The 25665-nt window shown below is 43.6% G+C and overlaps 2 protein-coding genes and 1 long non-coding RNA gene across 5 annotated transcripts; 1 reads left to right on the plus strand and 2 right to left on the minus strand.

Moving 5' to 3' along the window:
- Window positions 1-502: 502 nt before the first annotated feature.
- On the minus strand, window positions 503-4993 carry LOC142935216 (stomatin-like protein 2, mitochondrial). The gene is made up of 10 exons (XM_076079422.1): window positions 4834-4993; window positions 3905-4057; window positions 3704-3803; window positions 3574-3632; window positions 3376-3477; window positions 3129-3263; window positions 2836-2980; window positions 2593-2672; window positions 2367-2495; window positions 503-2261 (listed from the first exon to the last, which is right to left on the minus strand). The coding sequence occupies exons 1-10, from the start codon at window positions 4876-4878 to the stop codon at window positions 2169-2171; spliced, it is 1041 nt and encodes a 346-aa protein (XP_075935537.1). The 5' UTR covers window positions 4879-4993; the 3' UTR covers window positions 503-2168.
- A 6849-nt stretch (window positions 4994-11842) lies between these two features.
- On the minus strand, window positions 11843-18511 carry LOC142935221 (uncharacterized). 3 transcript variants are annotated; one of them, XR_012947811.1, is made up of 4 exons: window positions 18232-18511; window positions 12451-12597; window positions 12262-12340; window positions 11843-12114 (listed from the first exon to the last, which is right to left on the minus strand). It is a non-coding gene; the product is annotated as an uncharacterized LOC142935221 (long non-coding RNA). The 3 variants fall into 3 exon arrangements; XR_012947810.1 differs by having other exon boundaries at window positions 17590-18511; XR_012947809.1 differs by lacking the exon at window positions 18232-18511 and having other exon boundaries at window positions 12451-13044.
- LOC142935219 (mitochondrial glutamate carrier 1-like) lies at window positions 18511-24402 on the plus strand. The gene is made up of 11 exons (XM_076079427.1): window positions 18511-18705; window positions 18850-18924; window positions 19134-19336; window positions 19459-19696; window positions 19791-20389; window positions 20496-20682; window positions 20772-20942; window positions 21050-21245; window positions 22021-22178; window positions 22297-22372; window positions 22477-24402. Exons 7-11 carry the CDS (start codon window positions 20900-20902, stop codon window positions 22634-22636), a joined length of 633 nt encoding a protein of 210 aa, XP_075935542.1. The 5' UTR covers window positions 18511-18705; window positions 18850-18924; window positions 19134-19336; window positions 19459-19696; window positions 19791-20389; window positions 20496-20682; window positions 20772-20899; the 3' UTR covers window positions 22637-24402.
- The last annotated feature ends 1263 nt before the right edge of the window (window positions 24403-25665 follow it).

Genomic DNA, 25665 nt, shown 5'->3' on the forward strand with positions numbered 1-25665 from the left:
GCAAAGATGTGTCACTCTGTCATTATGTCAAGGAACCAAAAACTCATTCAGTATTCTAAAGATTGTCAACTTTTTTTTTTTACAGCTTTCAAATACAAAGTTGTCATAAGCGACATTTCCCACAGACAACTTTTTAAAAGGTTATTTTGACTAATACATGAAGGCATGTTGGCACAGTTCAGGCCATCATATTGATTACGAACAAAAACAATAAAGGTGGTGCAGTAAAGCAAAATGCCTAAAGTGAGGAGTAAAATGCTTTTGTTTTTGTTAATATGTAACAAATATGCAAGAAATATTTTACTGCTTCTGTACATTTGGGGATGTAACAAAAAAAATTTTTTAAACTCCATTAAACCTTATGGAACTCAATAGTTTTAGTTTAAGGTGTAATTTCCATACTCTCCATTTATTCTCTATGTAATTTGCTACAACATGTAAGACAAGTAAATAAATACAAATAAAAAAGCTATTTTTTTTTAAATATATATATTGACACACAGACCTTACCAACTTTTATTTTTTATGGTAAGTTAACATTGCTGAACCCCAAACACTAACCCAAAACATGGAAGTCAACTTTAACATCCATCTAAATCTTTCTTCAACAAAATTAAAGATTATTCCAGACATTACATTTGAGGAAGTCCAGCTGTTTCTGATGAATTGTTCTACACTTCTTCCTCTGACATCATTTCATATTTTCATTCAAGTTCATAACGTCCCGTTCCACCATGTCGTAAACCTACCCAAGCACTCAACTTCATGAGAGCCTCAAATGACATACATGTGCCAATTAATGTTTTTTTAAAAACCTGTAAGCACGACTGAAGCCAATGAAATGACAGACTTGCTGTGTTTGCAGAGAGTCATGGCATTTAATAAATATATTCCATAATAAGACATAAGAGGTGAATACAAATGTGAAGAGGAAAGGAACGTTTGTTCCGAGGCCTGTCCTTGTATACCAGCTAGTTATCTAGAAAAAAACAAGTTGAATATTAGAAAATAATATTAATTTAATACGTGATCAGTTAGATATTCAATCCAACATCGGCCAAATTGTGAATGAACTAAACTTTGGGACACTTCCCATCATTAAGTGGCATCCAGTCAGACATCACACGTAGCGACTGAAGCTGGTCCCAACGATGCTGAAGACAGTAGAAGAATAGTCACTGGTGTCTGTAAACGAGCCGTTTATAAACATGTAATTACCCTGCTATTACTAATGTACCCACAGAACCTGAATGCAGTTATCTGGGCCGGCCCTAAAAATACAGGTCGCAAGAGGCAAAAAAAAAAGCATTCACCACAATCGTACGTTGCACTTAAAGCAACAGTGTGTAGGATTTATTGGCAGAAATTGAATATATTTACAACTATGTTTTTCATTGATGTAAAATGATGACCTGTGTTTTTTTTTTTGTTAGCTTATAATGAGCCGTTTATAGCTACATAGTGAGCGGGTCCTCTTAACGGAGTCCACCATCTTGTGCTGCCGGGTATCTACAGTAGCCGGAGAGGACAAACTAAACAATGGCTTTAGCGAGAGCCTTTTTTGCATTTTTGACGTTACCTGCGGGCCACCGTAGTTCTGACACGCCTGGAAAGGGAGGAGTGGGCCGAGGGGTATTCAGTTGCAATCTGCAACTTCACCACTAGATGTCACTAAATCCTACACACTGCTCCTTTTAACATTTAACCCTTTACATCGAATTCAACCAGGGTCTGTGCAACAATACATATCTCAACAGATCAGATGCACGAAATAAATCACCCACAAATAATTAACGTATTATAGTAAATCGCATATTTTCTAGCATTCAATTTCTCCATTTTGTCAGCCTGCCAGAGTCACCGGTGTGCGAGTATATTTGGCTGAAGCCTGGTGTCAATTTCTGACAATAACTGAGCATAAAGAACAGTCAGCGAAGATTAAAACTCCTCTTACAAAAGATGTGATGTTTTTCCCAACACTCCCAGGGCAAAAGATCCCAGAAGTTTATGAAGTTGACAGCTTCTTCTCCTTCTGTCCTGTCGGCAGAAGGTATGTGAGACTTTACACACTCACACAGCGAAGCCTTGGAGCCAAAGACTTCTTCTTCTTCTTCTGCTGCTGCTTCTGTGTCATTCTACTGTTTGGAGTTCATTCACCGAGTCCTCCGCTACTGAGACGATTGGCTCCCAAAGTTGTTGCTCTTCTCCTCCGCGGCCACTTTCAGGCTCGGCTTTGCCAACGCGCCGTAAATGGTCATAGCCTGAGTGCCGGGAGAGTTCCAGATGTTACCATATAGATTCAAGAACAACTTACAACAAAATACCCCGAACATGAATAGAAAAAAATGATGCGCGTGTGTAAATACCTGCGTGACCATTCCGCTGATGTCCCCGGTGCTGGAGGGCAGCAGGATGGTGTTGGACTCTTTAGCGAGCTTGGAGAAGGCGGACACGTACTGCTCGGCCACACTTAGCGAGGCTGCCGCGTCTCCATTCTGTACGGTGCAAAAATAAATCATCAAAATTCACTTTTACGAAATAATACTGCGACCATGGATATGTTATGAAAAAACACCAGAATCTCCTGTTCACCTGCTCAGTCAGAGCATCCGACAGCATACGGATAGCCTTCGCTTTTGCCTCTGCTTTGGCCAAGATTGCTTGGGCCTCACCTGGAGGGAGCAAAGTAATCGATTAGTGGTGTACAACTCGTCTTAATCGGTGATTTCAGTATTTTTATTAGCCCTGCGACCTGAACTTAAAAGCGTCAAAGAAGATGCGTAAAAAACCACAGAGCTGAAACAACGCAGCCGGGTCTCTTAAAGTGCCACGCACCGGACGCTTTGTTGATCTGCTCCGCTTTCTGGCCCTCCGAGGCCAGAATCTGAGCTTGTTTGTGACCCTCTGCGACGTTAATGTCCGCCTCCCTCGTCCCTTCAGACTCCAGCACCGTGGCTCTCTTCTTCCGCTCGGCCTCCACCTACACGGGGCGGAGTGAAAAATGTGTTAGGGAACCTTTGTTTTACGTGAAAACGAGACCTCCTCAGTAATCTGTACAACAACAAAAACATGTTTCTGGATGAAGGAGGTGACTTCCTTCCTTCATTCATTCTTTCTGTTCGTCCCACCTGCATCTGCATAGACTCTTTGACACGAGGTGGAACGTGGATGTCCTTGATTTCATAACGGAGGCAACGGATCCCCCACTCGTCTGACGCTTGGTTGATGGATTGGACGATGTTGGAGTTGAGGGACTCTCTTTCCTTCAAAAAGAAATGTAAAAAGTTAATATCCAAAGTGCTTATGACATCTTTCGTTACAAGCCTGCAGAGCAATGTGGGGGGGGGGGAAGAAACAGCGGTGGTTTGTCATTACCCGGAACACTTTGTCCAGTGTGAGTTTGCCCAGCTCTGACCGCATGGTGGTCTGCGCCAACTGCGTGACGGCATATTCTGGATCCTCAACGCCGTAGCTGGCCTGGGGGGCGAAACCCGGCAAATATGGAATCACTATTTCTATGATCGGACTAAAAACAACACAAAAGGAGCAGACAATCATTCGGGCATGGCGTACCTTGAGAGGGTCGAGGATCCTTAAGTAAAGCACTCCGTCAATCTGTAGCGTCACATTGTCTGTAAAAACAAGATGAAATGAACTGTATGTCTATTAACTCAGAATCTGATCTGATGTACTGATCCCTCACCTAGAGATACTGCAGACTGCTCCGGGACATTGATGACAATCTCTTTGAGACTCTGCACGTAGCGAATTCGGTCCAGTAGAGGTATGAGGAAGTTTAAACCCTAAAAGAGAGAGAGGGGAAAAAGAACAGGTTGTCAAGCTTTTGCTTTTTATTTCCCTCGGGAATATTTGCCATTATTTGAACAGGAAAAAGGGTAGATACCGGCTCTAAGATCCGGTGAAAGCGACCCATTCTTTCCACCACCCAGGCTTCTTGCTGGGGCACGAACAGGACCACGGTGTTCACGGGCAGGCTGGACGCCCATCGCTGCTGGGCTGGTGTGACCCACAACCTCGGGGCAGCCCGCTGGGTTTGCTAAAATCACACACACACGCACGCACACACACACACACACACACACACACACACAGTCAAGAAAGAAAAAAAGAAAAGGGCCATCAGATTGTAGAACTACTGTTTGATGATTTCAGATTTTTAAATCAATCCTCAGAACATGCTTTTCAAACCAAAATCCTTGCGGCAAAGATTATGTCGCTTGTATTTAAAAGTAAAATAAATAGGACTGCAACTAACGATCATTTTCATGATTCTGTTTTGATGATATGTATTGATTGTTTAGTCTATACAAAGTCAGAAAATGCCCTTTAGAGTGAAAGCTGACATGTGCAGATGGTATGTTTGGACCAATCAACGGTCAAAAACTTAAATATATTGAGTTGACGATGAAGAAAAGCAGCACATTGTCACACAGGAGAAGCTTAAACCAGTCAGGGTTTTTTCCTTTATAAATGATGTATGAGCAATCACACAAATTATTAAAAAATGAATAACAAAACACACATTTTGGTGATCTGCTCAATATATTTATGTATTTTAAAACACCGTATGGAATTTAGCGCATATGACGTTATTGATTATGTATTGGTTGACACTGTAAAGGTTGATTAACGCATCATAATAATGCATGTTCCTGATAATGATTAGGGTGTCAGTCAGTGTCAGCTAAAGAAGGTGCTTCTTATGTTAACTTATACGGATTCAGTGGTGCTTCTACCGGGATGGAGAGCGACATTTCGTGTTAGCACGAGCCAACATGCCGGATATGAGTAACTATATAACTTGTATTTTACCTGCAGAAGGGCGCCGCCGGTCCGACAAAGCGTTCGCAACATCATCCAAATGTATTTCAGTGGACGTGTAAAGGTTCGGCTCCGTAAAGTGGACTCCACACAAACTCTGTACTCATGTGTGTGACCCTTCACCAGTCAGGAAATGAAAGTTACATCAGTGGTGCAACGGTGGAAAAGTCCGTCAGTGCGGGCGGCAAGAACCGCACGGCTAAGGTTCCGCTAGCACGATAATGGTATCTACAAATAATGCTACGACTACTTCTGCTCTTACTACTAATAATAATAACGATGACAATAATATTAATAACAATAATAATAATGTAATGGTGTTCTGTTGTGATATGACTTTACATATTCTGTGCTGAATGAGTAGAGTGAAGTATTTTTTCATAAGGTGTTTGTGTCTATCACTATACATCTGCACAGTATACCTTTTGGTGTTTATCTGAATATAAGAAAAATGATCATATGTATAATGTCTGGACACCTCATTACAAACTGTGAGAAGAAAAGAAGAAAAATGCAAAAAAAAATGTTTTAATTGGACTGTACTATGTTCCCACACAGCAAAATCAGCATAGCCAAATTAAAGAATTGACTTTAACACTTTCGAAGAGTCTATATGGGTCCACACCACAAAATGTTGAATCAATTAGTTTTGGAGAGTTAGTACCTTAACACTAATTTAGTGTTGTTATTGACTCTTTTTGGAGTTGAAATTTAACTCTTCCTAACACAAACCAGTGTTAGTTTTTCTCAACACTTGTTTGTCGTATTAAAAATGAACTCTCAAGGGATCGTTTGTTAACTATACAAAGTGTTACTGCCATTAACACTGTAAGGTGTAATTCTGGCTCTTTACTAAAAATGACTTGGAAAATAAAGTTTGCGAAAGGGAAGAGGTCATGTTTGTTTTAAAGCACATTTATTTTAAAACTAGTCCCACATGAACATTTTAAAACCCTTTTCAAAACATACAACAATATGGAACAATGTACAGTATACAGGTTAATGCAGTATGCTTTGCATTTGGAAGGATTCAGTTTCTAAATATTTAAAATAAGATGAAATAATCTATGCATATCTTTAACAATCCATGGTGTGTCAAGGAAGTGATGAAAAACATCCCAAACTGAAGATGTACCGTGGTCAGCTTCTGTACTCAAAGGTTGCTCTCATCTTCTCTTTTACCACAGATGTATCTGTTGAGTGTTGAATTGTAGAGAGCGCCTAAATGAATAGCACATAGTACATAACATACCACAAGAAAGTATGCATCTGCCATTTTTAAAGAGAACCTTAGACACGGGGATTTTAGTATACTATCACCATTGTAGTGCTCGCTCATCGCTTCTGTTCACCATACAGATTCATATTGTAGGCTGATATAAGAATCCTTCATTGGAAAATAATAAACTTACAGCAAGATAGAAAAACACATTTTGAAATATTTGTGAATCAAGATCTTTAAACCTTGGAAGAATTATATATATATATATATATTTGTTATTTGAACAGAAAAACAAAGAGTGTGACTGAATGTCATAAAGAAAGCCCCGTTAGTTCGCTCTATCTGTGGAGCTGCACTGACTGCTGGGATTGATGCTCATCGCTCCTCTCCTCCAGGTGGAGGCGCTGCAGGACAAACAAACACAACTGGTTTCTGAATGTTTTCATGGGAACTAGAATATAAAGAAGCAGTGATGAAGCTGCTGTAACATGTAAACACGTTGTTGTAGTATCAGCTGTTTGTTGAACAGTAAAGAGTGTAGAAAGACTGGGTCCCGCTGTGTTACTCAGGCTGCTGTTACTACAGCGTCTATTCTCAGGCGCGATCCTACTACTGAGCGGCACGGGGGCTTTGACCTGCTCCGTCTCCGACCTGGGCCGGTGCACCCCTCCTTAGACGACCTGGTGGTCCCGGGCTTCCCCAGGAGCACCATATCGATACCGAACTTAGTGCGGACACCGGATCTTCATAGTCCGCTGCAGCTCAGAGCTCCTGAGCTCAAACGATCCGCCAGCCTCAGCCTCCCGGTAACTGGGATTACAGCGCCACCGCACCCGGCGAGAGAGCTGTTCATTCAGAAAGGTTTGGGCTTTCGCAAACGTGACGTCATTAGGGTCACGTTTGTGACTTTAGCATGACTTGGTCTAATTCAAGAGATGGAAAGTTGTATTTCTATCTGGGCCTCAGTGGAGCATATTGTGAGAGCAGAATTGCTTTCCTCACTAAGGGACTAGATAGACCTACATCGATCACCACTGCACTCAGATCAGACTCAAGACCTGTCACACCAAACCCTTCCCATGTTTTCCTAGATTCAGCCCCCATCCCTCATTATGCCCCATATCAATTGCCCTTCACTGTAACCCTAACCTGTACATCCCCTCCAACTGCCCCATGTTGGAGACCACTAGGTCTAACGACGGTTACATGATGTTGCAAAAGAGACCTTACAGTGCAAGGGAGCGTCTACTGTGTAATAACAAAGGCTGAATGTTTAAACATTACTTGAATAGCTTCAATCCTGTTTTAAAGGGTTACATGTGAAACAACATGGATGTTGACCCCTGTCTATGTATGTAGTGTAAAGCAGATATCATTTGATAAATAACTTTTCTGACAAAATAATTGTCAGGTGTTTTCCTCCGAACAACCTGGTCTGGAAAACTGATTATTTAAAAGGTCATAGCTTTAGACTGAATGAACATTTGGACTTCCTGTTCACCTGTATGATACAGGAATCCTGTGTTGAATTACTTTCTGTTGCAAGGAGTAAATTCCCTGTGTTATTGAACTGTTTGCCCATTCTCTTCATCTACACTGCTTTACAGTTGGTCACTAAACTGAAACTGTTCGTAGGTGCTTTCTGGTGTTTATTTCTCAGGACAATGTTGTGGAGGTGTTTGGGTTTTTTAATGGACACTGTGGGCAGTCTCTCTGTGGCAGCCATCACACTCTTTATGTAACACGCAGGCTTGAAGTCCGCAACTCAATAAGACCTTCTGCAGTTGACTTTGGAGACCTGCTTTTTGCAGAGAAAGAAATGGCGTTTGATGGTTAGTCTCGCCAGACCTTTCGCTGTGGTCTGGCTCCACACATTAATATTCTGCTATAGGGGAAAATGCACCTCCCAATTGTCTTGGGCAGCACGAAGCACAGGATGCAGCGATGGATGGATAGATAGATGGAGAAGAGAATGCTGGCTGAAATAGGCGGCCAATGGTTGGCTTATACCCACAATCTACATCTGAGGCAGACTAGATGGTGGTAAAGTGGTCTAATGATGGACATGTCTTTATTTATGTGACTTGATATGCTTTTGGGACCAAATCTTCTGGAAAAGGTGCATCGTGATCTATAAACAGCCACTTTCTCTTAGTTGACGGTGGTTGTTCGTGACTGGTCAGGTGTTCTTGTCTGTTAGAGATACAGGAGCCCACACAAGTGTATCGTGTATTAAGAAGCAGAACGGAGTGCAATTTTGGGCTGCACTCACCCCCTTATGGAGAATTTCATTGGTCAAACCGTTTTCGTTTGTCTCAAACGTTGCCAAGTTAAACTCAAACTGAGAGCAGTTTTTAACATTTCAATATGTTCAAAAGTGTTTTAACCAGTTTAAGAGGACAATTCATTATTTTTAACTTCATTGTAATGAACTTAATTGAATTACACATGTAAATAGATTTCTAAATGCTGAATAAATACGTATGAATGCAGTGTTTACTTGTGGTATTTATGGAGTGTGTGCAGCCTGAAGAGTTGCATATCCAGTCATGTATTCTCAGGTAGGGCTGTAGGGAATAGTGGCAGGTTGACTGTAGACGGTGTCGTACTTTTTCTGATGCAATCTTAAGGGGTGTTACCCTGCTTATTTACACATGCATCACTGGCATGGATACGTCTGAGTATAATAATAACTAGAAAATTCCTAAAGAAATTTTGACAGTGTGGCTTCTACTGCCCAAAGAAATCGCAATATATACACACGCCAATGTTACCGGTAGTGTCATTCAGGTTCAATTGAGATAGCGCTACTCTCTGGGGGGGGGGGGAGAGTCCTCTAAAAGTCTCCAAGACCTGAATGACTATGAGAGAGAGACACACACACACACACACACAGAGAGAGAGAGAGAGACAGACAGAGAGATAGAGGGAGAGGAGTGTATGTGCGTGTGTGTCTCAGTGCCTCTGTGTGTTTATCAACATCACTAATGAGCTCATATAAACACCTGTGTGCTTGGGTGCATGTTGGTGATTGGAGCACCTGTGTGTTAGAGACTAATTAAGAGAGAGAGTAACCAGTGATTTCCAACAAAACTACCTGTCAAACATATGCCCTTCATACCAAAACCATGAGACTAATCAATAAAATATGGATACCGTCAGAGAGATAAGACTCTGGCAAACGCGGAGATGTGTTTTTTATGTTTGTGGTCTTAAAAATGTGAGCTCCAGCGCAATATGCAAAACTGGTACTGTCTGCTTTCTTTGAGAAATGAGTGGTGAGATTTAACATGGAGTCTAATGGAGCAGTTGGTTGGAGTTCATGTCGCTCTGTGGCTCTTTGAGCCAAATGTGTAAATCCGTTGGATTCCACAGACATCTGTGTGCGACAGCACAACATTTCCAAGCCTTTTGGCCAAAAATGGTGTATAAAGAGTAAACATTGTGGGAGCTAGAGCAATTTGTTTGGAAAAATCACAGAATATTTTCCTGCTCCGCTCCACTCTGACGGTTATGCTCTCACTCTAGCTCTTAACGAGCCGTGCAATACACACCCATTATAAAATCTGAAACGGACCCAAAATTTTCCTAAAAACTTAATCTGTGACTTCATGAAAACTGTGCTAGCTATCAAAATGTCCATTTGGCTCAATAAAGTGCAGCATTTTGTCTACGTTTTAAACTTTGGATCATGTTTCTACGTTAATGTACGGCTCGTCAATATGGGCCCAAAGTTAAGTGTTTTTTTTTAGCTCTCTTCACGCCGCAACCCCATTCAAGTCAATGGAGAAACTTTGCTCAGTTTTTGGGGATTTTCGGGAATTTTCGGGAAAACCGCTAGGCGAATGTCTCCGGAAAATAGATAGCACACTATTCCCGATCAGGCCGCACGTTTTGATGTATTTTTCACGCCGCTGTTGGCAACGCTGTGTGAGGAGAAGCGCGCCAAACATTTGGATAAACCTGATTATTATTATTATTATTAGTAGTAGTAGTAGTAGTATGATTAAGCCCGATGGATAATATACAGTGTGCTTTGGCACAGGCAGTTTTACTGCCTTGTGCCACAAAGCCACACTGAATGATTGTTATCCAAAATGATTTTGTTCATTTGAGTGGCTTTACTAAAAGGGTTTTACACATTGTTTGCACAAAGTAGACTTATGCACATGTCTCACAAACAGCCACAGGAGTAACTGCTAACACTGTTGGGCATACTGTTGTATGCCAGAGCCCTGGCAGAAACACCGACATTTGATGCCATGTCATTATTTAATGTGGCCTAATTACCTAGGCTAAATTAAATTTTCTGTCAAACCTGTGAGAAAGCTTTAGGAAAAGTTGCATCATGCTCACCTGTGTGACATATGTACCTGAGCAGAGTTGGCCCTCCCACTTTACAAACTTGTCACCTGTTTGTGCTTTAAATATGATGGCACCATCTTGTGATTGAAATAACAAATACAACAAGTTGTATCCAAACTAAATAGTAAAAGTTGAACTTAACATATGAGGCTTCATCTCAAGTCTCAAATCTTTGTGGACTCACACATGAAGAAACTTCAATGAAACCAGCCAGAAACAAAAGGTGACAAGTTAATGCAGGTGATACATGTGATGCCTTGATTACCAGTGATGAGATTATCCTACAGTACGCTTTGTTATAAGGCTTTATGTTTACGATTCTACGATTGTCTGGACAAATAGAACAGCATTTGGTAAGTTAAACTGCTTTTGTTTTCTTTACATCTGCAGTGTGTTAATTTTGCCTATCGTGTCGTTTATGGATAGTGTTCCCTGATGTAAATACTATTTGAATGGCCCTTGCTCTTTAGTGTGAGTGTTGCTGGATTGTTTTGTCATGCTTTGTTGTAAATATGTGACTGGTTCTTGTGAGTTCGCTCTTGTCATTGTGTTAATTACATCGATTTTGACCATATGCATTGTCCGTTAATTACGAAGCATACATCCTGCGTGGGTTTAGGGTCTGGATAATTGAATCATTTTGGGCTGTTTTCTTTTACAAACAATAATTATGGTCTGGAGAAATGGGGATTGTGTGGCGATTGCTTAGCCCTGTTTGAATCAGTAGGGAACAGCTAAACGCTGCGGGGAGAATGTGGCGTGAGTTTGTGCGTGTTGTTTTCCTTACTAAGCTAGTTTAGCATAGCCTCGCAGAACATACGTGCCTCAGCTGTGTTTTGTTTTGCTTCCGGGGTCAGACGCTGACCCGGAAACTAAACAGACAGACAGACCGGTGTCTCCACCGAAAACATTATATTTACCATAATTTAAGCTTCTGCATTTTCCAAATGCACTAGTATTATTGTTCGGTTTATAAGTCTCGTATCGATCGGTTTAATACGAATACGTGATGTTGCACACCTAGAAACAAATAACCGTAGCTGTGGCGCCATTATGAGGCTATTAGGTGGTAAGACAGCAGTGAAGGCCCAGTTATAAAATGCACGGCCCGCCAGATACATTATAATGTCTTATGATTGTGCTTATAAAGCATTAAAGACATGAATTTCATATATGAAAGACATGGTGATGATGAAAGAGATGATGATTTATTATTTTACAGTGATAAACCTACGTAAGCATTTTTAACCAATAAATAATTTGTACCAACTCATTTATCAGAAAGTAAAAAGTAAATAAAAATGTCTGCTGGTAAACTGAAGTAAAAAACATAAAAAAACTGACTATGATCTCTAATATGAACGTGTCTGTTTTATGTTAACTCTTGTGGACACAAACGACTGATCTGATGACTGCAGAGAATGATGGATATTTATTGAGCAACAGTGAAAAGGTTTGCACGTGCACAGTAACAGAGTGAGCTAACTGGCCGTCTCTGCATCCTTCAGACGGTGGTGGAACTGAGACAGGGAGGGGCGCTCTCAGTTTGGGAGAGGAGCAGCAGGAGTCGGTGGCGAATGTGGAGGAGGACGGAGCATCTCTGGTACACAGCTCTGGAAGAAGGGATCGTCCTCATCGGCTCTCTATCAGCTCCTGGTGGATCTGGATGTGAAGTCCAACAGGGTCTGGAGGAAACCACAAAGAACATGTGTTGTATTGAAATAACACGCATCACCAACCCTCCATTAAAAAAATCTGATGAGCTGAAGAAGCGCAGCTACACACTGAGACACATATCTCACACTGCTGAACATCCGGCTGATCTACTCTACCTTGAGTTGAGTGGGAGGAAGAAGAGCTCTCTCTGTTCCATGAAGTTCAGCATCACAGTCAGTCAATGTGTGGAAATAGCTGTGAGGAGAAGAAGGATGTAAACAGAAAGGCAGCTTTACTTCATCAGCCCAGACATGTTATTATGACACAGCTATGTTTCTGTTTGTTTTCTGAGAGGTGATATTTACGAGTGTGTCTCTGGTCCTTGCTGTTCCGCTATGGTCTTCACATGGCGATAGGAGAGGAGGCAGCAGTGCAGGTTGATGGAGGCTTCAGGTGGAGCTAGAGTCATCTGGCAGCGTCTTCAGGTGGATCTTCAGGTTAGGACCTCCCACCTCAATAGCATACAGACACAAACATATTTATTTATTTCAGTATTTATTTCAGCATTTAATTATTCTTTTATTTCTGTATTCAAACATTTATTAATGCATTTATTTATTTATATTTAAGTCATTTCTGTCCTCCATACTCGGAATGCATGGAAAAAGATCTAGACCTGGAAAAATCCATTAACATGGCAAGGCAATCAGAAGATTGCAGCAAAACACACTGAGGAGTGATGCCAGTGGTATAAAACAGATTTATTTATTTTTTTGATTAATTTGACTCTCTTTCTGTTGGACAAGTAATAATTTGGGCACTCTGGTTTCTACCTACTGCCAATCCTATTGTCATTTGATTTTTGAGCATATTGTGCTTGTATGATGTGATGATTATGTAGTTACTTTGTAGAGTGATGCAGGCGTGTCTACAGATTTACCATGTATGTGTGTGTTTATGTAGATATATATATATATATATATATATATATATATATATATATATATATATATATATATATATATATATATATATATATATATATATATATATATATATATATATATATATATATAATGACGTCTAGCACGGCAAAATGAGGTGACCTTTTTATTTATTTACTTTTCTGTTCTTCGAGATGGGTGTACCATTGGGTGGGACAGGTTTGTTGTTTGTTTGTATATGTTAACAAAAAGCTGAAAAACAATGGAAATATTTGTCGAAGTACATGCTTACTGTACTGTGTCTGCCAATATTTCCAAATTAAAAAACACACTGAGGAGTGATGCCAGTGGTGTAAAACAGATGGATATTCAATTCAATTTATTTTTGTATAGCCCAAAATCCATCCATCCATCCATTTTCCTCCGCTTATCCGGGGTCGGGTCGCGGTGGCAACAGGCCAAGCAGGCTGACCCAGACTTCCCTCTCACCGGCAACATGTTCCAGCTCATTCTGGGGGATCCCGAGGCGTTCCCAGGCCAGCTGGGAAATGTAATCCCTCCAGCGTGTTCTGGGTCTTCCCCGGGGTCTCTTCCCAGTTGGACGTGCCTGGAAAACCTCCAATGGGAGGCATCCTAATTAGATGCCCGAACCACCTCAGCTGACTCCTTTCGACGCGAAGGAGTAGCGGCTCGACTCCAAGCTCCCTCCTGATGACCGAGCTCCTTACCCTATCTCTAAGGCTGAGCCCGGCCACCCTACGGAGGAAGCTCATTTCGGCCGCTTGTAGCCGCGACCTTGTCCTTTCGGTCACGACCCAGAGTTCGTGACCATAGGTGAGGGTAGGAACGTAGACCTAGTGGTAAATTGAGAGCTTTGCCTTCCGGCTCAGCTCCCTCTTCACCAAGACGGTCCGGTGCAGCGCCTGCTTTACTGCTGCAGCCGCACCGATCCGTCTGTCGATCTCCCGCTCCATCTTACCCTCACTCGTGAACAAGACCCCGAGATACTTGAACTCCTTCGCTTGAGGTAGGCACTCCGTCCCCACCTGGAGGGAGCAATCCGGCAGAGCACCATGGCCTCAGATTTGGACCCTCAACTGCAGGGACAAGCATCGGGGTCAGGTGCAATGCAGACCGGGCGGCGGATCAGGCGGTAGGCCTGGGCGAGCCGATCGCCGGCAGCATAGACTAGCTCTAGGGACGTGGAACGTCACCTCGCTAGCGGGGAAAGAGCCGGAGCTGGTGCAGGAGGTGGAGCGATACCAGCTAGATATAGTTGGACTCACCTCCACACACAGCGCTGGCTCTGGAACCAAGCTTCTGGAGAGGGGTTGGACTTTGTCCTTTTCCGGAGTTGCCCAGGGTGAGAGGCGCCGGGCGGGAGTGGGGATATTCACGAGCCCCCGGCTGAGCGCCGCTGTGTTGGAGTTCTCCCCGGAGAACGAGAGGGTCGCCTCCATGCGCCTACGGGTTGCGGGGAGCAAGGCTCTGACTGTGGTTTGTGCTTATGCACCAAACAGCAGTTCAGAGTATCCGGCCTTCTTGGAGTCGGTGGGAGGGGTTCTGGAAAGGGCGCCGCCTACCGACTCCATAGTTCTCCTGGGGGACTTCAACGCCCACGTGGGCAATGACGGAGAAACCTGGCGGGGGGTGATTGGGAGGAACGGCTTGCCCGATCTGAACCCGAATGGCGTCTCGTTATCGGACTTCTGTGCTTGCCACGGTTTGGCCATAACGAACACCATGTTCGAACATAAGGTGGCTCATAAGTGTACCTGGTACCAGAACACCTTAGGCCGGAGATCATTTGATTTGCGGCCGTATGTCTTGGACACTGGTGAAGAGAGGAGCAGAGCTGTCAACTGATCACCACCTGGTGGTGAGTTGGATCAGATGGCAGGGGAACCGGTTGGAAAGACCTGGCAAGCCCAAACGTGTGGTGAGGGTGAACTGGGAACGTCTGGCGGAGGACCCTGTCCGGGAGGTCTTTAACTCCCACCTCTGGAAGAACTTCTCACACATCCCGAGGGAGGTTGGGGACATGGAATCCAAATGGACCATGTTCAAAGCCTCTATTGTGGACGCGGCCGCTAGGAGCTGTGGCCGGAAGGTCATCGGTGCCTGTCGTGGCGGCAACCCTAGAACCCGGTGGTGGACACCAGAGGTGAGGGAAGCCGTCAAGCTGAAGAAGGAGACCTTCAAGGCCTGGTTGGCCCAGGGGTCTCCCGAAGCAGCTGACAGGTACCGGCAGGCCAGAAGGGCTGCAGCTGCGGTGGTCGCGAATGCTAAAACTCGGGCATGGGAGGAGTTCGGGGAGGCCATGGAGAAGGACTTTTGGTTGGCCTCAAGGAGGTTCTGGCAAACCATCCGATGGCTCAGGAAGGGAAAGCAGGGCTTACCCCAGGCTGTTCTCAGCAGGGGGGGGGGGGGGGGACTGCTGACCCGGACAGGGGACATCGTCGGGCGGTGGAAAGAGCACTTTGAGGAACTCCTAAACCCGACCAACATGTCCTCTGCAGAGGAGGCAGCGCCTGAAGATCTAGGCTCACCCATATCCCTGGCAGAGGCCGCTGAGGTCGTCAAAAAGCTCCTTGGTGGCAATGCGCCGGGGGTGGATGAGATCCGCCCTGAGATGCTGAAAGCGCTGGACATAGTTGGGCTGTCCTGGCTGACACGCCTCTTCAATGTCGCATGGGGGTCGGGATCAGTGCCCATGGACTGGCAGACCAGGGTGGTGGTTCCCATTTTCAAAAAGGGGGACCGGAGAGTGTGCTCGAATTACCGGGGTATCACACTACTCAACCTCCCGGGGAAGGCTTATGCCAGGGTGCTGGAAAGGAAGCTCCGACCGTTTGTCGAACCTCAGATTCAAGAGGAGCAATGCGGATTCCGTCCCGGCCGTGGAACAGTGGACCAGCTCTTTACCCTCGCAAGACTACTGGAGGGGTTCTGGGAGTTTGCCCAACCAGTCTACATGTGCTTTGTGGACTTGGAGAAGGCTTTCGACCGGGTCCCTCGGGGGTTCTTGTGGGGGGTGCTGCGGGAGTATGGGGTGCCGGACCCATTACAACAGGCGATCCGGTCTCTGTACGACTGCAGTAGGAGCTGTGTCCGCATTCTCGGCAATAAGTCAGACACGTTCCCGGTGGGTGTTGGCCTCCACCAGGGCTGCCCTTTGTCTCCGGTCCTGTTCGTGACTTTCACGGACAGGATATCTAGGCGCAGCCTGGGGGTGGAGAACGTCAGGTTCGGGGGTCTTGGGATCGCCTCTCTGCTGTTTGCAGATGATGTGGTCCTGTTAGCCTAACTGTAGGATTGTCTTAAAATGCTAAACATTATTAGCCTTGCAGTTCTCTCCTGAACGCTTAGTCACTCGAAAAGAAGGATTTCACATCCTGCTTCGCTCTTCACGTCCCGCTAGCTTTGTCTGGAGTACAGTGCCTTCTAGTGGCAACATCATTGTTCCCACTAGGTCAGTCACTTATAAAACTATTGCTGGAATAAACAAGTGTGCTCACTTTAAAACATATTGGCTGTGCATGAAAACAAAATACATAACACACGTGACAACACATTGGTGGGCATCACACTCACAACATGTTATCTTTGTGCTAATCACCATGGGCGGTTGTGCATATTGTCAGTCTCAAACATTAAATTTCTCGCTATTCCCAGTCCAGCGACAGCGGCGAGGCCAAGAAACGCTCCTGCTTTCAGTAGAAACCGCCAACCTCTGGTCTGAGTCTCAGCAGCTGGAGCCTCATCAAGCTGCCCAACGTCATTCATTTGGGCCAACTTGATATCAATCACCTTTAGCTGCTGTTCAAGGTCATTCATTCGGGCCAACATGACATCTTTGTCATGCTCAGCCACCTTTAGCTGCTGTTCAAGGTCATTCATTCGGGCCAACATGACATCTTTGTCATGCTCAGCCACCTTTAGCTGCTGTTCAAGGTCATTAATTCGGACCAACATGACATCTTTGTCATGCTCAGCCACCTTTAGCTGCTGTTCAAGGTCATTCATTCGGGCCAGCTTGACATCTTTGTCATGCTCAGCCACCTTTGGCTGCTGTTCAAGGTCATTAATTCGGGCCAACATGACATCTTTGTCATGCTCAGCCACCTTTAGCTGCTGTTCAAGGTCATTCATTCGGGCCAACATGACATCTTTGTCATGCTCAGCCACCTTTGGCTGCTGTTCAAGGTCATTCATTCGGGCCAACAAGACATCTTTGTCATGCTCAGCCACCTTTAGCTGCTGTTCAAGGTCATTAATTCGGGCCAACTTGACATCTTTGGCATGCTCAGCCACCTTTGGCTGTTCAAGGTCATTAATTTCGGCCAACATGACATCTTTGTCATACTCAGCCACCTTTAGATGCTGTCCAAGGGCATACGTTCGAACCAACATGACATATTTGTCATGCTCAGCCACCTTTAGCTGCTGTTCAAGGTCATTAATTCGGGCCAACATGACATCTTTGTCATGCACAGCCACCTTTGGCTGCTGTTCAAGGTCATTAAGTTGGACCGACTTGACATCATTGCAATGCTTTACCTTCTTTAGACGCTTCCCATGGTCTTTCATTTTTAGCTCATCCATATTTATCTTTCTTCCTTCCACTGTACTGGTGTCTCTTGAAAGTTGGACTGACTTGACATTATCATGCTCAGCCACCTTTGGCTGCTGTTCAAGGTCATTAACTCGGTCCGACTTGACATCATTGCAATGCTTTGACTTCCTTAGACCCTTCCAAAAGTTTTTCATGTTTAGTTTATACATATTTATCTTTCTTCCTTCCACTGGTGTCTCTTGAAAGTCCTCAATAACTAGTTTGGATAATTAAAGTCTGGGGTATAGAGTTTCTTTGCCTCTGATTTATCTTTCTTCGTCCAACTGTAGGCTAGTACTGGTGTCTCTTGAATGTCCTCAATAACTGGTTTGGAGAAGTAGTCTGGGGTAGGTAGGCTATATAGTTTCTTTGCCTTTGATCTCTCATCTCTTTGTGACGTCATGCCGTTCTATAGATGTCATTCTATGCGCCAGCTGTGGCCGTTTGGAGACCGAATGCGTCACCGCGCATGCGCGGCTGCGACGAGGCTGTCCCATGAATACAGACATATTTAAATGCTGAAATAAATAAATATAATAGTAAATAAATGCTGAGATGAATAAATGAAAGTTGATACTGTAACAGACTGTCTCATGTTTGTCGTTCTGGTGTTGACGATGATATGTCCCTTGAGGTTTGCCGTAGCGAAGGCGCAACTCCCGCCTCTGGCCAAAGGAGAAAACAATAATAAAGAGAGTAGCCGTGGGCTGACACAAGATATCTGGTCTCCCGACTCCAGTTATTACTGTATGATAAGTGCCCTTGTACACGAACCCAAGACGCTCGGTTACAATACCTAAACGGAACGTAAATAAATAAATACATTTCTACATTGCTGTATTCCTTCATTTATTTATTTCTGTGTCCGTATGTTAGTGAGGTAGGCGGTCCGAACCTCATTCTTAAGCAGGATTGGTCGAGTAGGGGAGCAAGACAGAAGCAACCGATTCCTAGCAAATCATCCCTGTGGACGACGTCAAAAAACTAGCTAGCAGCACTCGTGGCTTCGACCGGGCGGCCGCTGGCAGACCTGCGGGATGTGGCTGACCAGCTTGAGAACTGTGAGTTTCTTCTGTTTAAACGTATAAGCAGCATAACAACAGCAGTTGTTTAGCTAAATACTGTTGGTCAAAGTGCCAATATACTCTATTAAACTGAACTAGGCAGCCATGTGGCGTTCACTGCTTTGTTATTTTTTTGTGCAGCACCGAGGACCGCAAACGAGCTAAGTTCACCTCCGCGGCCGCCACATAACGTAACACCCAGGCACCCAGTGGACGGTAGGTTTCTGCAGGGAACACTTTTCCATGCTAAATCCCTTGTGTAGACTAAATCACTGTCGCTGGTGATGAGTGATTTATTTATTCATGATGTGCGTCAGATCACATTCCTGTAAAGTGTGCGATGATATCGTTAGCCAACATGTTTCGTATGCAACGTTCTTATGTTCTTGTACTGATTATAGCTTATCCTCTTCACTTGATTCTAGCCGAGGTTTCAAGACTGTTTGGTCCATACTTTGGAGGGAGAAGGACTACAAGGAGGCGAACTGTTGCTGCGCCCGCACAACTTCATTCGTACACTCACTCTTTCTGTTGTATTGAGGATAAAAATGCGGCCTTAGTCCCCAATCGATACGCCAAAGATAGACTTGCTGCTGCAGGACTAGGGGAAAACGTCTTACATTCCAAGGTAAGTCAGGCATCGTGATGGACAGACGTATCTTTCTTGAATTAAGTTACCTTTCAAAAACATCAAACGTTATTATATTTCAAGTTAGATCGGTTGTTTGGATTATTATCTTCTATTTTCAGGTAGTCATACAGATCCAGATGACTTTAGAGAATTTATTTTAGAGGCATATCCAAAACTCAGACAAGGGGGAGGATTTGAGTTGCTCAAAATCTCTGGAACAACATGGTCGCCAACTGATCATCACACCATGTCCCAATGAGGGTTACCACGTGAGACATGTAAAAGATCCACAAACACAGATTGGTCACGCTACAATTTTCATCCGACCACTCCAAAGAAAGCTGAATCTGGAACCCTGTAAGATCCTCATATCCTCATATGAAAATGGCAAGAGTATGAACATTTACATAAGTATAGCTTGTGTTACATTTTAAAATGATCTTGTTTACAGGCATGTCAACCAGAATGCAGTAATGAGCTAGTTGGACCACCTCAGAAATGTGTGACGTGTGGAGAGGAGTTCCCTTTTACAAGAATCAAGGCTCCCAGTGATGAATGCGTGAGGTATCGCTCTACAGAACTAAAACGTCACATTTGTCAAGCACTCAAGTAGTCGTACATCAGACATTAAGCATTAGGCTCTGGAGTCTGCCAAAAGATGTAAAGCATTTTGAATGTGGATGATCCTGAATATTGGTCTTGAGGGAAAGTTTAATTTGAATGGATTTATTCTATTCTATTTATATGACCATTCTTTTCTAGTTGCAGTGTTTTTGTGAATGTGTAATGTACTATAAAATATACTGGCCCCAATAACAAAACGTGCTTCTCTTTACCCAAGACCATCACAGAACAGTGGTGAGGTAGAAATTGTGGTGACAACAGACAAGTGCCTACCGAAGTGAAGGTAGATTTGTGAGCATGTTGACAAGGCTACAAGTGAGACAACAAGGGCCAGCAACACAAACTACTGCGTGCCACCTCTCAGGGACATGTATGCTGCTCCTGAGATAGTGGACCTAGATCCCACTGAGGAGAGAGGCTTCCCAGGTGTGTTACATCATTTAAACATTACATCATTTATTGCAATAAATTGTTGCTCTCTACATATCAATTCATCCAGTATTAGTTGGAATCATTTAAAAACTCTTTTTAGATTGGAAAATTCTTTCAAATCCCAGTGAGGCAGCAAAGAGATTCAAAGAAGACATTTTAAGCCGGCATGCAACTGGAAAATCATTATATCTTACCATGGATCTTGGAGACAGTGCCGAGGACAGTCCCTTCTTTTCATAAGAGGGCTAATGTTGAGTGGGCTTGCCCCTTGACATGCACACTCGAGGGTAAATTGGTTACACACGCAAAACTAAAGATAAAAAACGATCATATATTCATTTAACTGATGTCTGTACTGTGTATTTTGCTTTTTCAGGAGATCCAGCAATTGGTGATGGCGTGACTCGCTGTTTCTTTGCAAGCATCATGTCCAAACTTCAGTATGGTTTTGAGATGAATTTTGGTAAGTGAATATTCACTTTGGCTGATGGCTGGTTGTAACCCATGGAGATGCTCAAGATCCAGTTGCAGGATGCTGGCAGGCTAGGTAATTACAAGGAAGTCAGCAGCAGCAGCAAATAATGCTTTGATGTGCTCTTTACATCCTCAACAGTTACCCTAAAACAGCTACAATATGTTTCCTCTCTCTGCCAGCGGCCCAGCAGAGGGTGGTGCCTAGTGTAGCGACGACTCTAAAGATGGGGGGGACCAGGGCTGTTCTTAGCCGTTCCTACAACACCAGCCCTGCGCCTCAAGTCACGCGAGTGTCCGCCACACAGATCACCAGAGAGCTGCTGAGGACCAAAGGAGTGTCAGGACTGTACAGGGGACTCGGAGCCACGTTGATGAGGTGAGATGGGATTTCATGCTTGCTCTTGCTTAAAGCCACAGTTGATAACTGTAATAAAAATAACGTTTTGTCATATTTGCTCAAACTGTCAGTATATCCTGACGGTAGTACATGAGACGGATAATCTGTGAAAAAATATCAGGTTCCTCTGCCTGAAGGAGCGGCCATTCACTGCTCATGAACTCCAATCAAACTGTCAAACGAGGCAGTGCAGATCAAATATGAATCAAGATTCTGTTGTTGTATTGCGTGTTTCTTACCTGAAATGTTTTCAGAAACATGTTAACTTGTATTGTTGAGCTGTAAAATGAGTTTGCGACCCGGCCGCCATGTTTAAAAACAGTCGAGCGAAAACCAAGCACCGCCCACAGAGCGCTTCTACTTTTGCAGCTAAACCGTAGACTAAAATATGTTCCTGAAAACATTTGAGAAGAGAAATAGGCAATGCAGTAACAGAATCTTGATTCTTCTTGATCAGCGCTGGCTAGTTTGACAGTTTGATTGGTTCATGAGCAATGAATGACAGTTGCGTTAGAGACTCCTCAGGTCTGATTGGTTGTTTTTCTTCGGGCGCTTGATTCTTGCAAATGCCATTGGGAGCACTAAATGGTGGCAAAGGAACAGGTTTTCTCTTTCATGGACTACTGTCAGGATATAGTGACAGTTTGAGTAAATGTGACAAATTTATTTTTTATTACGTTAAGTTACCAACCAAAGCTTCAACTGCTTTTCCAGTTATTGTGGCTAACATGCAATTTTTTTGTTGCCTTTTTAGGGACATCCCGTTCTCCGTTGTGTATTTCCCTCTTTTCGCACATCTGCACCAGCTCGGCCAGCGCTCATCTGAAGACCCATCCGTGCCCTTTTATTGGTCCTTCATGTCTGGCTGCCTGGCTGGATCCATCGCTGCTGTGACTGTCAGCCCTTGTGACGGTCAGTGACTCAATCTATGAAGATATCAACCAACATAAGCATTATTAACTGAAAGTTTAAAGTTGTTTCAAATATTTTTATAAATTCTCAACTAATATGCTTGGTATGTCTGGTGCAGTGGTCAAGACAAGGCTACAATCACTCAAAAAAGGAGCTAACGAGGAAACCTACAATGGAGTGGTGGACTGCATCAGGTAAATAAGTCATACAGTCGTCAAACAGAATGCCTTTCCTTCCACAGGGTTTGCATGAATGGCACAGGTTACATGCTAACCCTGTACACTCTCCTCAATTGCAGAAAGATCCTGAGAAAGGAGGGCCCTGGAGCGATCCTCAAGGGGGCCAGTTGCCGGGCCCTAGTTATTGCACCACTCTTTGGCATTGTACAGGTTGTGTACTTTGTAGGAGTTGGAGAGTTCCTGCTTGGGTACACGCCCTCCAACATCTACTCTACATAAACAAGCTGTTTCCTAGTCTGCCTACCACTTTATTAAATTACAGGCAGCTATGCACTGGGCATAGCCATGGACCTAGTTCTCTACCACTGTGTACCTTTATTTTTGGAGGCTTTCAGATAAAAACGCTAAAGGGACCAGAGAGATGCCATTTTAATAAAAAATGGTTCAAATGATGCCTTGAGCATGACTTGGCCTTTAGCATTCAAGAGATGGAAAGTTGTATTTCTATCTGGGCCTCAGTGGAGCATATTGTGAGAGCAGAATTGCTTTCCTCACTAAGGGACTAGATAGACCTACATCGATCACCACTGCACTCAGATCAGACTCAAGACCTGTCACACCAAACCCTTCCCATGTTTTCCTAGATTCAGCCCCCATCCCTCATTATGCCCCATATCAATTGCCCTTCACTGTAACCCTAACCTGTACATCCCCTCCAACTGCCCCATGTTGGAGACCACTAGGTCTAACGACGGTTACATGATGTTGCAAAAGAGACCTTACAGTGCAAGGGAGCGTCTACTGTGTAATAACAAAGGCTGAATGTTTAAACATTACTTGAATAGCTTCAATCCTGTTTTAAAGGGTTACATGTGAAACAACATGGATGTTGACCCCTGTCTATGTATGTAGTGTAAAGCAGATATCATTTGATAAATAACTTTTCTGACAAAATAATTGTCAGGTGTTTTCCTCCGAACAACCTGGTCTGGAAAACTGATTATTTAAAAGGTCATAGCTTTAGACTGAATGAACATTTGGACTTCCTGTTCACCTGTATGATACAGGAATCCTGTGTTGAATTACTTTCTGTTGCAAGGAGTAAATTCCCTGTGTTATTGAACTGTTTGCCCATTCTCTTCATCTACACTGCTTTACAGTTGGTCACTAAACTGAAACTGTTCGTAGGTGCTTTCTGGTGTTTATTTCTCAGGACAATGTTGTGGAGGTGTTTGGGTTTTTTAATGGACACTGTGGGCAGTCTCTCTGTGGCAGCCATCACACTCTTTATGTAACACGCAGGCTTGAAGTCCGCAACTCAATAAGACCTTCTGCAGTTGACTTTGGAGACCTGCTTTTTGCAGAGAAAGAAATGGCGTTTGATGGTTAGTCTCGCCAGACCTTTCGCTGTGGTCTGGCTCCACACATTAATATTCTGCTATAGGGGAAAATGCACCTCCCAATTGTCTTGGGCAGCACGAAGCACAGGATGCAGCGATGGATGGATAGATAGATGGAGAAGAGAATGCTGGCTGAAATAGGCGGCCAATGGTTGGCTTATACCCACAATCTACATCTGAGGCAGACTAGATGGTGGTAAAGTGGTCTAATGATGGACATGTCTTTATTTATGTGACTTGATATGCTTTTGGGACCAAATCTTCTGGAAAAGGTGCATCGTGATCTATAAACAGCCACTTTCTCTTAGTTGACGGTGGTTGTTCGTGACTGGTCAGGTGTTCTTGTCTGTTAGAGATACAGGAGCCCACACAAGTGTATCGTGTATTAAGAAGCAGAACGGAGTGCAATTTTGGGCTGCACTCACCCCCTTATGGAGAATTTCATTGGTCAAACCGTTTTCGTTTGTCTCAAACGTTGCCAAGTTAAACTCAAACTGAGAGCAGTTTTTAACATTTCAATATGTTCAAAAGTGTTTTAACCAGTTTAAGAGGACAATTCATTATTTTTAACTTTATTGTAATGAACTTAATTGAATTACACATGTAAATAGATTTCTAAATGCTGAATAAATACGTATGAATGCAGTGTTTACTTGTGGTATTTATGGAGTGTGTGCAGCCTGAAGAGTTGCATATCCAGTCATGTATTCTCAGGTAGGGCTGTAGGGAATAGTGGCAGGTTGACTGTAGACGGTGTCGTACTTTTTCTGATGCAATCTTAAGGGGTGTTACCCTGCTTATTTACACATGCATCACTGGCATGGATACGTCTGAGTATAATAATAACTAGAAAATTCCTAAAGAAATTTTGACAGTGTGGCTTCTACTGCCCAAAGAAATCGCAATATATACACACGCCAATGTTACCGGTAGTGTCATTCAGGTTCAATTGAGATAGCGCTACTCTCTGGGGGGGGGAGAGTCCTCTAAAAGTCTCCAAGACCTGAATGACTATGAGAGAGAGACACACACACACACACACACACACACACACACACACACACACACACACACACACACACACACACACACACACACACACACACACACACACACACACACACACACAGAGAGAGAGACAGACAGAGAGATAGATAGAGGGAGAGGAGTGTATGTGCATGTGTGTCTCAGTGCCTCTGTGTGTTTATCAACATCACTAATGAGCTCATATAAACACCTGTGTGCTTGGGTGCATGTTGGTGATTGGAGCACCTGTGTGTTAGAGACTAATTAAGAGAGAGAGTAACCAGTGATTTCCAACAAAACTACCTGTCAAACATATGCCCTTCATACCAAAACCATGAGACTAATCAATAAAATATGGATACCGTCAGAGAGATAAGACTCTGGCAAACGCGGAGATGTGTTTTTTATGTTTGTGGTCTTAAAAATGTGAGCTCCAGCGCAATATGCAAAACTGGTACTGTCTGCTTTCTTTGAGAAATGAGTGGTGAGATTTAACATGGAGTCTAATGGAGCAGTTGGTTGGAGTTCATGTCGCTCTGTGGCTCTTTGAGCCAAATGTGTAAGTCCGTTGGATTCCACAGACATCTGTGTGCGACAGCACAACATTTCCAAGCCTTTTGGCCAAAAATGGTGTATAAAGAGTAAACATTGTGGGAGCTAGAGCAATTTGTTTGGAAAAATCACAGAATATTTTCCTGCTCCGCTCCACTCTGACGGTTATGCTCTCACTCTAGCTCTTAACGAGCCGTGCAATACACACCCATTATAAAATCTGAAACGGACCCAAAATTTTCCTAAAAACTTAATCTGTGACTTCATGAAAACTGTGCTAGCTATCAAAATGTCCATTTGGCTCAATAAAGTGCAGCATTTTGTCTACGT

Source organism: Anarhichas minor, unplaced genomic scaffold (assembly GCF_050575085.1).
Source record: "Anarhichas minor isolate MPS153535 unplaced genomic scaffold, ASM5057508v1 ptg000073l, whole genome shotgun sequence".
Lineage (NCBI taxonomy): Eukaryota > Metazoa > Chordata > Actinopteri > Perciformes > Anarhichadidae > Anarhichas > Anarhichas minor.